This window comes from Dreissena polymorpha, chromosome 7, assembly GCF_020536995.1.
Source record: "Dreissena polymorpha isolate Duluth1 chromosome 7, UMN_Dpol_1.0, whole genome shotgun sequence".
NCBI classification, from domain to species: Eukaryota; Metazoa; Mollusca; class Bivalvia; order Myida; family Dreissenidae; genus Dreissena; species Dreissena polymorpha.
In genome coordinates this window covers 1365078-1381667 of record NC_068361.1, presented here as the reverse complement: position 1 = coordinate 1381667, position 16590 = coordinate 1365078, and the positions used below count along the sequence as shown (strand labels likewise).

Here is a 16590-nt window from a genome sequence, read left to right as displayed (position 1 = left end):
ATTTATTATATACCTGTTTAATGCTTTCAGCAAAATACAGGTTGTATCAATCGTTGAAATAACTCCCGTATAATGCTACTTGCTGTTTCCAATGCCGTATTACCATACTAGACGGACTACTTTCTTCGACCCATTTAATGACGTCACATAACGCGCACCGAAAATGGGAAATCCCTGTTTTATATTACGAAATATATTACGTAGTACATCGTGTGACGTCGTTTCTGTGACGAAACACAATAATTTTATTTAAACTCTCTGGAATTTAAGGACATGTCAGATGTGATGTTTGTTTCACAGTTAACTATTTGTTTAAAACATCGAACGAATGCAAAACGTATTTCGGAGTGTGTTTATCATGCATAAATGTAACTTTCGATAGGAATACAATAAAATAGTGTGGTTTAAACTAAGGTTCGATAAAGACATGGAAGAATAGAAGTGGAAATGCATATCGTTTCAACGTTTTTTATAAACATTGGATAAAAGTTGTCAATTATAATAATCATTGGATTAACGATGTCATTGAGGTAAGCGTGTCGGAAACCTGTGTTTTCCCGGTTCAATTGTTTACACGGTAATTTACATAAACTGTATTCATACGCGTCTTAAATGGACTATGGAGTATCGATTTTAGGCATTGTTTGGTCAGTTTTGTTAGTGCCAAAATTTTTTTTAAACTGTTTTCGTTAGTTGTTGTATATAATAAAAGGAATATAACGCTATTCAATTGTTCCAAGAGTTTGTATCAGTCTCGTGGTGGATATAACTTTACCTTTGCTGCTTGGAAACGTTGCAGCAATCCATCCTTACCACCCTGAAAGAGCAAAATAAAAAATAAAACGCTCATAACCTTGTTAAGATTAAAATTTGTGTCACTGGCTTTCATATAAGTTTAGCCCGCTTAAATATTTTTTTTTGCTGGATTAAGATGAGTTTTTTAGCAATTGCGAATATCGGAGTAGGGACTTGAAATTGGCAGCCGGCAACGTTCACAACGTCATGATAGTAGAGATTTTACATTGACGTGATTTGCACATTGACGTGGATATTAGTTTTTTTTTCATAAGGCTATTGGAGTTTCACACCCAGAATCTAAAGTATGACATTCCGATGTTATGTTTCCTTTTTCGCGTTCGATTCACCATATTATAACAAGAGCATTGAAGTGTCAGACGCAAGAAAAAAAACACGTGTTCACTAAGCACTAGAACATGTTAAATAATGTACAATATATATTGGTCTGCCATAAATTGGTATCCCTTATTTATAAGTGAACGTATGGGATTACAAACAAGACAGGCTAAATGTGCTTACAACTTTGTTGCTAAATAATTAAGTATCACGAAAGAGAATATAAAATAATTTCAATAAAAACTACTCATAACTATCCGCCATTTGACCTACCTGAATTGACTTTAAGATTACATCAGTTCCACTTACACATAATTCATTGTATTGCCGAGCTCCTATCCAAGCTGAATTCATGTCGACATCCAGTTGAATTAACGCCTCAACAACTTCTTCATCATTGCGAATCAAGAAATAATTCATGATCAATGCGAAAGCATCACTCTGTAAAACACAAAATACAAACGAGTGTTTCAGATTTGCTAACAAATACGTACAAATACATTTTTATCAGTTTCCGATCAGGCAACTCAATGCAAAAGTAGGGATTTTGTTACACACATCGAAGTGATTTGTTATGTTGTCAATATAGGATGAAAACTGTATTATAATGTTTTGAGCAATTATACTTTTACTGTAAAATATAAATAAAGGTATATGATGCCTATCAAATAGCTGGCTTTATGTTTTTCATTGTGCAGAATGGGTCCTTGAGTACCGTATAATGTAACTGTGTCAAAGTTGAGAATAACGATGGTTCACCGGATTCATATTTAGTACGCCGGTGTTAAGTTCGTGTTTGGTATTGTTTTTAGAAACACAGGTTACATGGCATAAAAAACACCTGGCATGAATGATACACATGTATATTTTGATGCTGCAATGTCTTCAATGTTAGTTATAACATTGGGTGCAAGCGTTATCACTTCACAAATTGTATTGATTGTTGTGATTATTTGTAAACTTACGAGGAAACATGCATTTGGTATGACACTGACATGTATTGTTACGAATTGAGTTGATATTATAACAATGACCTTCAAATGTATAATGACAGTTATAACAAACAATAGGCTTGTACAAATATATAATACTAAATATTGATATCCATACACGGCTGTACGCACATACTTTCCCCTACACAGCTGAGAAATAATTTATCTCATTAACTCGCTGCTTCACACTACATTGTTTGACAATAACAAGTGTCATTCACACTTAACTATTAACCACAAAGATATAAATAACATGTCCATATAATTTATATCTAACACTGGATAACCATTATTTTTCCACGTAATAATATATCATGTTTTATTCGCATGTCCGTAAATTTGTAGATAAGGTAGTGTCTCCTCAGTTCGTTATCCAAAGTGAAATATGGGAACCATAATTATGTTCTTAGGTCTTTTCATAACATAACATTGTTGCCGAACATGATCGATATTTATACCTTAATTTAATTGGCGTTTAATGGATGAGTCTCTAATGTAGTATGTATACTGGTTATATATGCATGTATGTGGATGAAAAGTGTTATTTTTATGCCCCTATTCGAAGAAGAAGGGGTATATTGTTTTGCTGGATGTCGGTCGGTCGGTCTGTCAATCTGTCTGTCGGTAGACCAGTTCGTTTCCGATCAATAACTCGTCAACAAATTGACCCATTGGCCTGAAACTTCACATGTGTATTTGCCTTGGACAGTAGATGACCCCTATTGAAATTGGAGTTACTAGGTCAAATATAAAGATCACTATCACACTAAGTGTGAAAAACGTTTCCGACCAATAACTCGTCAACGATTTGACCGATTCGCTTGATATTTTGAATGTGCATTCAACTTAGACAGTAGATCAACATTTACGAAATTGGGGTCGCAAGGTCAAAGGTCGAGGTCAGTATCACAATAAGTGTGAAAATTGTTTCCGATCAATAACTCGTCAAAGAATTGACCGATTAACTTGATGCTTTGCATGTGCATTTGCCTTAGACAGTAGATGACCTTTAATGAAACTGGGGTCACTAGGTCAACGGTCAAGGTCACTATCACACTAAGTGTGATAATTGTTTCCAATCAGCAACTTGTCAACAAATTGACCGATTGACTTGATACGTCACAAGTGCATTGGCCTTGGGCAGTAGATGACCCCTATTAAAATTGGGGTCACTAGGTCAAATGTCAAGGTCACTATCACACTAAGTGTGAAAATCGTTTCCGATCAATAACTCGTCAACCAATTGACCGATTGGCTGCATACTTCACATATGAATTGGCCTTAGACAGTAGATGACCCCTTTTGAAATTGGGGTCACTAGGTCAAAGGTCAAGGTCACTGACACACATTCAGAGTACAATCATTTCCGATCAATAACTCGTCAACTTTTTCACCGATTGATTTTATACTTCCAATGTGCATTGACCTTGGACAGTAGATGACTCCTATTGAAATGGGGGTCATTATGTCAAAGGTCAAGGTCACTGTTTCACACTGAGAGTGAAATGTTTTCCCATTAATAACTCGTCAACTGATTCACCGATTGGCTTGATACTTCACATGTGCATTCGTCTTTTACAGTATATGACCTATTTTGAAATTGAGGTCACTAGGTCAAAGGTCAAGGTCACTGTCACAAACTTAGTTTAAAAAACGGTTTCCGATCAATTACTTATCAACGTATAGACCGATTGGCTTGAAACTTCTCATGTGCATTTGCCTTGGAGAGTAAATGACCCTATCAAAATTGGGGTCACTAGGTCTATGGTCAAGGTCACTGTCACATTAAGTGTGACATTGCTTCCGGTCAATAACTTATCAACGAATTGACCGATTGGCCTTATAATTCATAATGCGCATTAGCCTTGGACAGTAGATGACACCTATTGAAATTGGGGTCACTAGTTCAAGACCCTGTTTGGAAGGGCATATGTCTCCGACCGCGGAACACTTGTTCAAGTCTGTGCTCAAACGGGTTTATTGACAGCAATTTCACCGAAATCCAGAATCATCTTTTATAACATTGTGCATTCCCTCTTTAAAGGATATTTGTATATAATAGCAATACACAGTCACGCACGTCAATTATGAAGTGCAACTTCTGTTCACGTGATGCAGTGTTTATATCGTGGAATGTGCTAGCATAAAATAATTATTTATTTCTATTCTGAGATAAATAAACACACACCATAATTGCGAATAGTTATGGACCTAAGGGGTAACTGTATTGAATAGGTGTGTGTAGTTGACCTTACAGGAAAGAAACATAGATTTTGACGATTGTCCACACCCGAGGAAAACCAGTTTTAGCGCCATTGAGGGCCGGTAAAACAAACAACAAAGCGGATCGTCAAATCAGATCATGTCAAAGCGAGAATTTATTAACAGTTCATTATATGATAAATTGAATCACATGTTTGATGAACTGCGTTTCATCTGGAACGAGCAAATAAATTGCAGTTTAATTGTAGTACATATGCAAAATGCAATCGTCAATATCAATGGAGAGCTTACTGAAGATGCATTAACCACAAAAGATCAGTCTGATTGTAAATACTCTTGCATATACAGTGGAACCCCTCTAAACCGGACATCCCCGGGACCGAGAGGAAATTCCGGTTTAGAGAGGATTCCGGTTTAGAGGGGACATTGACTATTTTACTTTCAGAAGGTCACTTACATAGCCTAATTTGGGAAAAAAACACGTTCAGCAAATTTTAATAGTTTATTTATATATAACATTCATTCATACTGCATCACATTATAACCATACATGTCGCTTAATCTTTGTTGCGAAAGCAATATCGGTCACACAATAAATCAAACAGTGCACCCTGAAAAACAAACAATTTTATACATGTATGCATTTGTAAGATGAATTGTGTTCCTTTTTACACCGAATGTCAAGAACGACCTGGTTTTTTTTTCAAACATCTACCACGCACGATAATCTTCTCCACCTTGTTAATCATTATACGCTAATTCCTAGTTCCTTAGCAAAGCTCAGTGCCTTTTCCTGTATGATCGGACCAGAGATCGGCAATGACTTAGCCCTAACAATACAGAATCGGTCCCATATAAGCTTGTTGATGTTTTCGAATTTTATTTCATTGTTAAACCTACTTTTGTTGGGTGACGAGTTGCTTTTCCAATGAGACATGAACGCAGCCTTTTTTCGCACGATATCCCCGATCGTCGACTTTCCTACCCCATATTTCTCCGACAGCATTTTGAGAGTGGGTTTAGGGAACATCTCGGACTCTTTTAACAATGTGACTTTGTCTTCTAGAGACAATTCCACGCGCCTTCGCTTAAAAGAAGGCTCGGACATTTAAAGTCTTAGTTATCTTAATTACCAATTTGAAAATCTAAATGAATATCTACATGCAACTGCTTCAAGTACTCTGCAAATCACTCGTTTAATATGACACTAAATTAGTAATTGTAATAAACAACACAAAATTAAATAGCATTAAGATTATTAAAATTTAGCACGGCTTCTTACATCAAAATCAAAACACACTAAATAACTCTATGTTTGTTATCAGTTATTATAATCAGTATTAACACCTCTATTGATCGATATGTACATCACAGGACAAGTATCTTTTAACTGTTTTGCGATGTTTACTTTAATCCGCTATTCACAACTTTTTGACACTAGGTCTAAGGTGCAATAAACCGGCCGTGAGCGGTTTAGAGAGGTACAATTACGTATGGAATGTCCTAAGTATGATCCAAAGAATGACCGGTATTCTGAATTGAGGGGATTTCGGTCTTGAACAGATATTTTACGCGACCGGACAATTTGTCCGGTTAAGAAAGAATTCCCGGATAGAGAGGATCCGGTTTAGAGGGTTTCTACTGTACATCAATCGATATCGAAGCCAGATCAATACGGAACAACCAGATATTAAGGTGGGTTATTGAGGACTACGGATAAAACTGCGCCAAAATAATTTCAGACTTTTTGAAGAATAATGATGATGACCATGGTAATGTAACATTGCTTTTTCACAGAGACTCGGTTACAAAAAAATTAAGACTTTTTGAATAACAATGATATTGACCCTAGTTATGTTTACTTTGTTCGTGACAGAGACTTGGTCACAAACAACCGCGCCATTTCCATCAAAACAGACTAATTTTAATGAATTTTAATAATAACGGTATTGTCAAAGCAAGCGTGAACACTGTTTAAAGGCTAAGGAACATCAATTATCAATGGACGTCGATTGTCCCCTTGAATTAACGAGACTAGATTAATCTGTGGTCTAAATATAAACTATTGAACATGCAAAATCCAAGATCAAAGGTCCAAATGGTATATCCGGTGAAATTAATTAATATGGGAATATAGTTAAGGATGTATTACCATTATCTAAAAAGTACATTAAATATTAAAAATAAGCGATATCGGACGCGTAAAGCCATCCCATACTCGTTGGACCGACTCACCTCAGAGTGAATCCAAAACACACCGACCTCGGCCCACAACCTATTAACAACGAGTCTGGAATTTTTTCTTCAGGTTTTCTTAATATTGTTAACATGGTTATCTAAGAGACGTAAATTCTGAAACAATTTAATGAAATTTCTTGATGTATGGCCCGATCAAAACATTTCGATCACTTGATTCACTATGGACCTAAATAAAGTACACACAATAATTTATTATTAGATTTACTTTTGCATCTCAACTAGACCTTAATCCGCCATCATCATCATTATAAGTATAATAAACATACTTGTTACAGTTAATATGTTATACATTGATTGTATATTATTTAATTAAGGATTAATTGTTGGAGCAAGACATGGCTACGCAAAAAATGCACTCTTGCGTCCTATGGACACCTAGATATGTATATGCATTACGCGTCGCGAAAAAACGAAAGCGTTAATAATCAACGTTGTATGCGTTGACAATCAACCAACGCATACATTAATTAACCTGCCAGGTCTAAGATTATGCCAAAGGTTGTCTCAGTAAACATGTCTTACTAATAATAATCATCTTCATAACCGGGTTCAATGACGTTCGATCGAAATTCGCCAAAAGCAGACGAGTACACATACATGTTGCAACTATATGTTTCGTAGTAACAATAAACAAAGGGCAATAGTTTGTCGAAACTCTTTTATTTGCGACAACCTTCGCACCAAAGTAATACAGCTCTTATTGATTGAACACAATTTACATAAAATTTGAAGAGGACTTCAAAGCTATACTTTCTACATATAAATTTTATAAAAATAAATTTTCTGTAGTGAAAAAGGGCGATAATTGTACCAACACCGGCCGCAGACACAATGTATTCCTTTTTATTCATGTACATATTAACTTAATTCAGCTATGAACTAAGAGTTCTATACACACATTTCGGAGATTTTCGGACGTAGAGGCACAAGTTCAAGGCTGAATGTAACCATAATCTACGCAGTTCATTTTTAATCAGTAAATATCAAATGAAAAGACCTTATGAAATCTTTTTAATATAATTTCACTGCTTATTATACTTAAACTTGATTTACAAAGTAAAATATTTGCATGTTTTAAGCTCGCGGAACATTCAATCACTGGACAAGTGAATATGTATTAAGAGAACAGTATAACTCTGGTTAACAACACTTTCATTTGAAATTTTGAGTTTTCGGTTGCTCTAGTTATCCCAATGCAACTGTACTACACAATTGGGGTTATGAACGCGTGCTTTATTAACCGTTGATGTTACGAAATATAGCGCTACATCAATTTATTGTGTAAAAGATGCGACATATAGCGTACGAAGATTATGCGACATTTAGTGTTGCTTCCGACATTTAGCTTCAACATTGAGACATAAAAAGTCGGCACGACATTTTATGTAACTACTTTAAATGCAATTTTCAGATAGCGTTTACCAAAAATAAAAGTTCAAAACACTTGGGTTTTTAAAGGATAAAAGTACTTATAATACTCAAATTGACTATTCGCATAAAACATCGTGTCTATGATAGTGACCTTTAGTCTAATAAACCGTAAGTCTATAGGGGTCTTAACAAAGGAAACATGAAAGTTTTACAATGACAAGGTCTCAATATCCTAAATAAAACCAGGTGTAACCGCCGACTAACCTACGGACTAACAGGGAAAATGGATATTATTTCCCACATTTGATGGGAGAAATAAAAATATATTGTTAAGCGTCGTTACAAGCTATTGTAAAATATAATTTATTCTATTTATATATTCACTGTGACGTTTGAACATTCTTCACCCAAAAGAACTTGATTTTTAGTAAATGCTTTATGTTTTATGTATCATAAAAGCTGAAGTACACGTGCAAATTCAAAGAACTGCATTATTTAAGTCCATGCCAAACGAAAACAATAAATATGTTCTCAAATAGAATCTTATGAAACAAAAACCTTTAATTTCAGTGAACACTATCTAGTTGAAAAATAATGTTTATGCTAGACAGGGCTTGTTTGGAATAAAATAAGAATGAAATAAAATTGCAAATATACGTGTGTACCTAGTCGATATATTCCAAAGGAATCACAAGCAAACGTATGAATATAAACATTTAAATGAACACTCGCAAACTTCATTATAATACACATTTTGTACATAGTTGTGTTTATATTTTAATCGGTAGACTTAACGCGTAAAAAGCATATTTAAAGTAGTATTTACTTTCCACAAGGGTAAATTATACTAGCATCAATAAATGTTATACTTACATTCATTCTCCTGCCATCTGCACGCACCAGTCGCTTGAGAACTACAGCTTCGTCACGATCGAAAAGAGCCCATTCCGTGAGACACATCCCAACTGAACTAGCTATTAATAAAGAATCACATTATTTGATCAACATTCGTTAAATCATTTCCCTCAAAATTGCGAACATTTCCAAATAAAACATTACACATCCATTAGGATTTTGATTTTGTACATGCTTAATAGACATTGACTATGTTGTGAAAAATATGTTCGCTGCATTAAAGAGACAATAATATATTTAGAAACGCACATGTTCATTGAGTTAGGCACATGAATATGTACGTGTGGGATATCGTTGTATATTAGTAATTCACCGGATTCTATATAAACAATACGCGTTTAATGGCTTCTATACGCACACGTTCATATAAAGCAAACGAAAACTGGTGAGCTTTAAACTGTCACTTTAATTATATACCATTAAATACATACAGTTTAACTCATCACATGTTAAGTAGGTTATAAATTGGGAGGTTATTTTGCAGCTACACATTTGTAATTATGTATGATTATGGGTCATTTTCATGGTTCTGGAGCTATTATTCACATTTAACAGCTTATCTCAAAGCGGTGACTGATATGTGTTTAAGAAAAAAAAGTCTAGATTAATGTGATGAAAATAAAAATATGAATGATTTTTTGTAATCATGAATGTAAGTAAGTAACGGAAAAAATGACTGATTCTAGTAGGTTTTAACAAGGTATTGTTAGGAAAAAGAAATATTTATATGATGATAAAGAATAACTTAAGGAAGAAAATGCGAGGATGTCAAATGCAAAGTTAAAATTATATTGGAACATATAAAAGGACAATGTTGTCAATAACAGTGAAACATGTCAAACATGAAAACAAATTTAAAGACTATCTTACAGTTATTAATGACCCTGATTCGCAATTGTATAAGGTAGACGAAAACATTTTGTAGTTTAATGATAGATACATGAAAGGGGAATTACATTGTATGTTTAAAGATTTAAATTTTCCATTTAATTGTAAACAATTAAACAATTGTAAGGCAACGTGACCTGATTGAAAGTTGCGTGATTATTTTTAAATATGGTATTTACTCTGGTATTTTTAAGTTCTGCATATGCATTGTGTAACAGTTTACTTTGGAAGGGGCTCTTCCCTGATTATTGATCTGATTGATGGATTGTTCCTTTACATAAAAAGGCAGAAAAAAGACTATGTTAATTAATATAGGGGCATGACGCTGCTTAGTACTTTTGGTATATTGTTTACAAAATTGATAAATCGTAGATAAAATATTTGGGCTGAACAATATAATGAATATGTTGAAGCTCCGGCTGGTTTGAGAAAAAAAGGGGACTGTGGATAATGATTGTATTGTCCATGGTGTAATTAACCATTTGTTTCAGAATTATACGAAGTAATATGCTGAATATGTGGACTACACTAAAGCGTTCGATTTTTTTTGGTAAGGGATGTAATTTTGTACAAACTTATCAAACTCGGTGTAAGCTTTAACATGCGTAACATAATTAAGGCTATGTATATGACTGGAAAATTTAGGGAAAAACAGGGATATGTAATAAGTAAAGATTTTGTTTGCTTGGTTGCGGTACGGCAGGGGGAAGTCACTATCACCATATGTATCTTCGATGTATTTAAATGATAAAGAATAATACCGTATGCTGCATGACTTTAATGGCATAGATTTAGGCATGCTGAAATAATGTTTAATACTTAATATTGATATAATTGCAGAAACTGAAGATAAGTTAAAAACAGGTTTGTTATTATTAGGACAGTACTGTGATAGATAGAAACTGAATTAAAATTATTCGAAGAAAAAACTAATTATTTTAAAGAAAGGTAGTAAACTAAGAAAAAATTATAATTACTTTATACAGATGAACAATCGGAAATTGTCAGTAATTTTACTTATTTGCGTTTGTTTTACCACCTGAGGATCTTTTACATCAACCTTTGAAATCTTGTTAGGTCGGACTTAAAAGGACACTACTTGTAAACTAAACGCATGTATGTTAACATACCCTACAATGTCTGTAAAGTTGACATATTTTATTGGCTCACATTGCCTATTTTGGATTATACGTCTGAGGTGTGGGGATTAAACGAAGATCCTGTGCTAGAAACTTTTTCTTACAGAATTTGAAGATACAGTCTAAAAATATTGTTTATATTTTTTACTAAGAAAAACTTCTTTCCGTACGATAAAAGCTGTTAACGAAGTTAGAGGACAGTAATATGCTAAATGTATATACAACACTATGTGTAGAACAATGGAAAGCAGACCAAATGTAAACAACGGGACTTATCTTGTATGTTGCATTTTGTAATTGTATGTTGCCTTTTGCAAACACTTAGATTTCAATTTGCGGGGCTATATACAAAATATTTGCGATGATAAAATATTTTTGTCTATGTTAAAGTTACGATGATATGATCACGTTCTACAAAACTGGCAAACATGAGCTCAATATTTCTTCTAGAGCTAGGACTTGTGTTACTTTTTATTACTTTGAAATGAATCTTATCTAACACGTATCAAAACAAACAAGTTTAGACGTGTCTTAAGTAGACTTGGTGTATCTTCATATAGACCGAAATCTGAGACCGGCAGATTGCAAAAACATACTCCAATTCCATACGAGGAGAGACGTTTTGATAGATGTCATTTGCTCGAAAATGGGTGTCACTTTGTATTTGAATGTGAAATATAAACATAAATTTTAAAGTTGAAAATTGATAAATATTATTAGAAAAAGCCAAAATATGTTGAAATTTGTTGAATGAATGAAATCCGAAAATATTCGAATTTATAACAATCGTCCATTTTATATGAAGACAGCCTTCCAACTACTAACTTGTTAAATCTTTACTGTGATTATCCTTAAACAATTAGAAGACAATCGTACATAACCATTTATGAAGATTTATCATGAAAACAAGGATTCATCTATCGCTTATGTTTTGTTTGTATATGAAAATGTACTATATTTGAATACAATGTGACCATTCGTTTGTTGGATACATAACATTTGTGTGATGTATACTCATTGACAATAGTGTATTTTATAAATAATAAACTGTTTAAACTGTGTTGTAACTGTAGGCCACTTGCTATAAATAAGGATCAATATGCTTCTTAGTAGGGATCCTTTGTGTCGTTTAACAAAAATCATTACAATAATCATATATGATATCATCCATATGGCAATGACAATGCTAATAGCGAGTACATTTTAAAGAACTCAATATACACTTTTACACATATACACGTTTTATACCATTATATAAAATGCATTTATATTTATTTTCATCAGACATAAACATTTTAATCAGATTTAACAGTCTATTTACGACCGAAATTACATTTATAAGTAAAGACAAATATAATATAATTATCGTTTTCAGAAAAAAATCGATTAATGTTCAATACATAGCGACGTTCGAAGAGCAAGTTTACCACGAGCTATAACGCACCTTTCCAACAAATATCCAATGTCTCCGCAACCATTTTGGAAAAGTCGCTAAGATTTATGACCGCCAAAAGGTGTCGCTTTTCCTTGTGAGTTTCTTCAAACGTTTTGAACGCGTCATTTGGAATATTACTGTTTGGAAGCATTTTCGTTTTGATTTCATTCTTGCTGTACGAAATGGCACTGTCGTGTCTATTAACCAAGAAGAACTGTGTAAATGAGATTTCATAAAGCATACATACCATATTGTGTGTACATATATAAATCGTTTCACATAATGTTTTTATATCAAGAAGTATTACCGTGTGTGAGTATCCGAGTCAGTTGTGTTTTCCACCACGGAAGGTATGCCTTTGTCTATAGCAGATTGTACACATTCCAATGTGTAGTAGTCGCTGTTTAGAACGAGATTAACGAGTGGAATTTCTGGACCCGATAGGTCTTGGTAGATTTCCCCTGAAAGTTACACACGTGAGTGATGATCTTAATATACAAAGGCAAAATAAGTTGGAATACTCTTGAAGAGTTGCTTGTCTTCTTTTGACGTTATTACTTGTTTAATGTACCGATTATAAATACTTTGCGGTGCTATTTAAATACTATCATTTATAAGTAACGCTTTTAAGCGTTGGATAGTTTAAGGAACAAAAACGTGTAAAAAAAGAAACGTCCGCTTATAAATGTTAATAAAAAGTATGGGTTTTAACATATACATAATACTGTTTTACATAAGCGGTAAAAATATAGTCAATGTTACTTTTTGTAACCAGATACAATTGAAACAACTATTGTAAGATGTGTATGTTTGTGTAATTGTACTAATACGTGTGTAAACATAGTGCTGTTTGATAGTATATTTAACGGGAACGCGGCATTATATCGCAAGTTAAAGCCACACATCTTGACATAAAATACATGTTACATGTGTAGTCAATACATATAGATGCATTTTGAAAGTGTGCAAAATTGTCATTAAATCTATAGCCTAGTTAGCAAGTAATTTATAAGTATCATTTTTTATTTTAAAACCGAAAGTAGGATGTCTACACGTATACGTATATTTCGACAAACGCGATTATTTTTAAGTTTTATAGCGCAAAATAAACTGATTTCTACCTTGTAACCACCAGATATATTATAATTGGCATATATATAATTAAATATATAGCATAGTTAGCAAGTAATTTGTTATCTTTCAAACGGTACCGCTTTTAAAACCGAAAGTAGGATTTCTAGACGTATACGTCCATTTCGACAAACGCGATTATTTTTAAGTTTTAAAGCGCAAAAAATGACGGATTTTTTCTTTGTAACCATCAGATATATTCTAATTGGCATAGATAAAATATGATTCTTATTTATACTTAATTTTACTATGCAACACAGTTCATTTCAAGGTGCGTGGCTTTTAAGTGTTTAGTTGTTCGCTTGCAAACAACTTATATTCATACCACTTCAAAACCACTTTCTTTATCTCCTAAGCTTAACCAAATAAGAGTAATGTATATACGTACGCAAAAAGAAGTACCGTTCTCAGTAACTTCATATATCCCATTATACATGTGTTTTATTGAAATGAAATATTAAAAAATAAATACGAAAAAGTCAAGCATAGTAAGATGGTAATACACAGCTATTGGCGTTAAAATAAATAAACGCATTAATCGAAAAACTTTTTCACCATCGAAGTTAATCGTTTACAAATATGGATAATTCGGCCAAAAATATCCAGAAATATTTAAACGCAGGCAAGTTTGCTCACTCAGGCGATATTTGTAAAACATGGTTTTCCTTAACACTTTGTTTTCTTACACGTCTAGTTGAGTATTGTGTAATTAATATAGGGGTATAACTTGTTTAATTATGGTTAAAATGATTTTTTTCAACTTTATACTATTTGTATTTGATATATCCTAGTACCTACTCCGACAATGTAAACGCCCAGCAGTGTAAACTAAAGCGGTAAAAAAAAGCTGTTGAAGATGTTTTGTGTCAAGCTATTTGTCAAACGCTCTATTCAATAGAAAACTCTCCAGATATTAATTAAAATGGTTCAGCAAATAGACATTAACTCGAAAATGAAAATGATTGCTGACATACATTTATAGTTGACATTTTATACATATTATACGATTGATAAAAGACCTTAATTTGATGCGTGTTTTAGTGAACTAGCAGAACAACTAAATTTGGCTCCGATATTAACATTTAGACGACAATACAGTATGCTTTTTTAAGTATGTTATCCTTACCGCAAATACGAACTTGACACTTATTACAGAACCAAAAAGTATGTATATGTTTCGTCCGAAAAAAAAATACAAAAAATGGCATGTTGACATCTTTACGCTATACTACGCTACACAGATTGTCAAGCAGTTACAATATGATAATGGAACACTTCCTGGGACCAAAGAGAACGTTTTCAGTTTCGCTTAATTTAAAATTGGTCAACATAACAAACTTATTCCTTCAGGCCAATTCACAGGACATTATTGGCTGTGGATAGCCAAGAGCCAAATTTGAAAAATAACTGAGGTATCGTTGCAGGCAGAATTGACATAATTCTTCTGCTAATAATGGTAAAAGGGACACCAACAAAAACAAAAAAAAACAACAAATGTATGTTATTTATAATGTTTAGTTTTTGTTAAATATAATCATTTATAATAATGAGAAAAAGATTGCAGATGTTCTTTTATATGCACAGCTCTTAGCTACATAACGCCCATATCATCTACGGCGTAGAAGTATACTAAGAGTACAGGTAGTTGTTGTTGTTGTAGTAGTAGTAGTAGTAGTAGTAGTAGTAGTAGTAGTAGTAGTAGTAGTAGTAGTAGTAGTAGTAGTAGTAGTAGTAATAGTAGTAGTAGCAGTAGTAGTAGTAGAAGTAGTAGTAGTAGTAGTAGTAGTAGTAGTAGTAGTAGTAGTAGTAGTAGTAGTAGTAGTAGTACTAGTACTAGTACTAGTACTAGTAGTAGTAGTAGTAGAAGTAGTAGTAGAAGATGTAGTGGTGGAAGTGGTAGCAGTGGTAGCAATAGTGGCAGTAGTAAATGTAGAAGTGGTAGTGGTGGTGGTGGTGGCTGCGGCGGTAGTAGTAGTAGTAGTAGTTGTTGTAATAGTAGTAGTAGAAGTTGTAGTTGTAGTAGTAGTAGAAGTAGTAGTAGTAGTAGTAGTAGTAGTAGTAGTAGTAGTAGTAGTAGTAGTAGTAGAAGTAGTAGTAGTAGTAGTAGTAGTAGTAGTAGTAGTAGTAGTAGTAGTAGTAGTAAAAGTAGTAGTAGTAGTAGTAGTAGTAGTAGTAGTAGTAGTAGTAGTAGAAGAAGTAGTAGTAGCAGTAGTAGTAGTAGAAGTAGTAGTTGTAGTAGTAGTAGTAGTAGTAGTAGTAGTAGTAGTAGTAGTAGTAGTGGTAGTAGTAGTAGTAGTATTAGTAGTAGTAGTAGTAGTAGTAGTAGTAGTAGTAGTAGTAGTAGTGGTAGAAGTAGTAGTTGTAGAAGTAGTAGTAGTAGTAGTAGTAGTAGTAGTAGTAGTGTCGAAGTAGTAGTAGTAGTAGTAGCAGTAGCAATAGTAGTAGAAGTGGTAGTAGTAGTAGAAGTAGGTTATGTAATAGTAGTAGTAGTATAAGTAGTATACAAGTAGAAAAACAAGTAGAAGCAGTAGCAATTAAAGAAGTAGTAAAAGTAGTAGTAGTAGTAGTAATGGTAGTAGTAGTAGTTGTTGTTGTTGTTGTTGTTGTTGTATCAGCAGCAGTAGTAGTAGTAGTAGTAGTAGTAGTAGTAGTAGTAGAAGTTGGTGTAATTGTTGTTGTTGTTGTTGTAGTATAAGTAATAGAATTAGTAGTAGTAGTAGTTATACTAGTAATAGTAGAAGAAGTAGTAGTAGTAGTAGTGCTCTTAAATTGATTTGGTTTGATAAGCCCGATATCTTTTGTTTTACGTTATGTTTCGGTTTGTGTCCTTAAACTGTAATGTGTATGTTATTTGTAAATGATATATTATATACCAATATTTGAATATGTGTAATTTTCGTATGATAAGGGGTATCGTCCTTATTCGCCATACCGTGCTAATAGATGTGTTGATTTGTTGACACATAATATTTCTTTAAAAAATTGTTCTTGTCCACAGATTTCAGCAGAATAGTGAAGAACTGGGGTTAATTATCAAAAAGAAGTAATTTTCTTAAGTTGGGAACTCATATTGATTAACAACAGATAAAAGTCGATGAAGCGC

At 33.3% G+C, this 16590-nt stretch overlaps 1 protein-coding gene across 1 annotated transcript in view; it reads right to left on the bottom strand.

The window, feature by feature from the left end:
- LOC127836819 (transient receptor potential cation channel subfamily M member 8-like) overlaps window positions 1-16590 on the bottom strand; it is a 209662-nt gene that overhangs the window by 73773 nt on the left and 119299 nt on the right. The window contains exons 14-18 of the mRNA XM_052363421.1: window positions 12664-12817; window positions 12366-12553; window positions 8853-8953; window positions 1444-1575; window positions 776-817 (exon numbers count right to left, since the gene is read on the bottom strand). Coding sequence (XP_052219381.1) covers window positions 776-817; window positions 1444-1575; window positions 8853-8953; window positions 12366-12553; window positions 12664-12817 — 617 coding nt within the window. The remainder of the gene's footprint in view (window positions 1-775; window positions 818-1443; window positions 1576-8852; window positions 8954-12365; window positions 12554-12663; window positions 12818-16590) is intronic.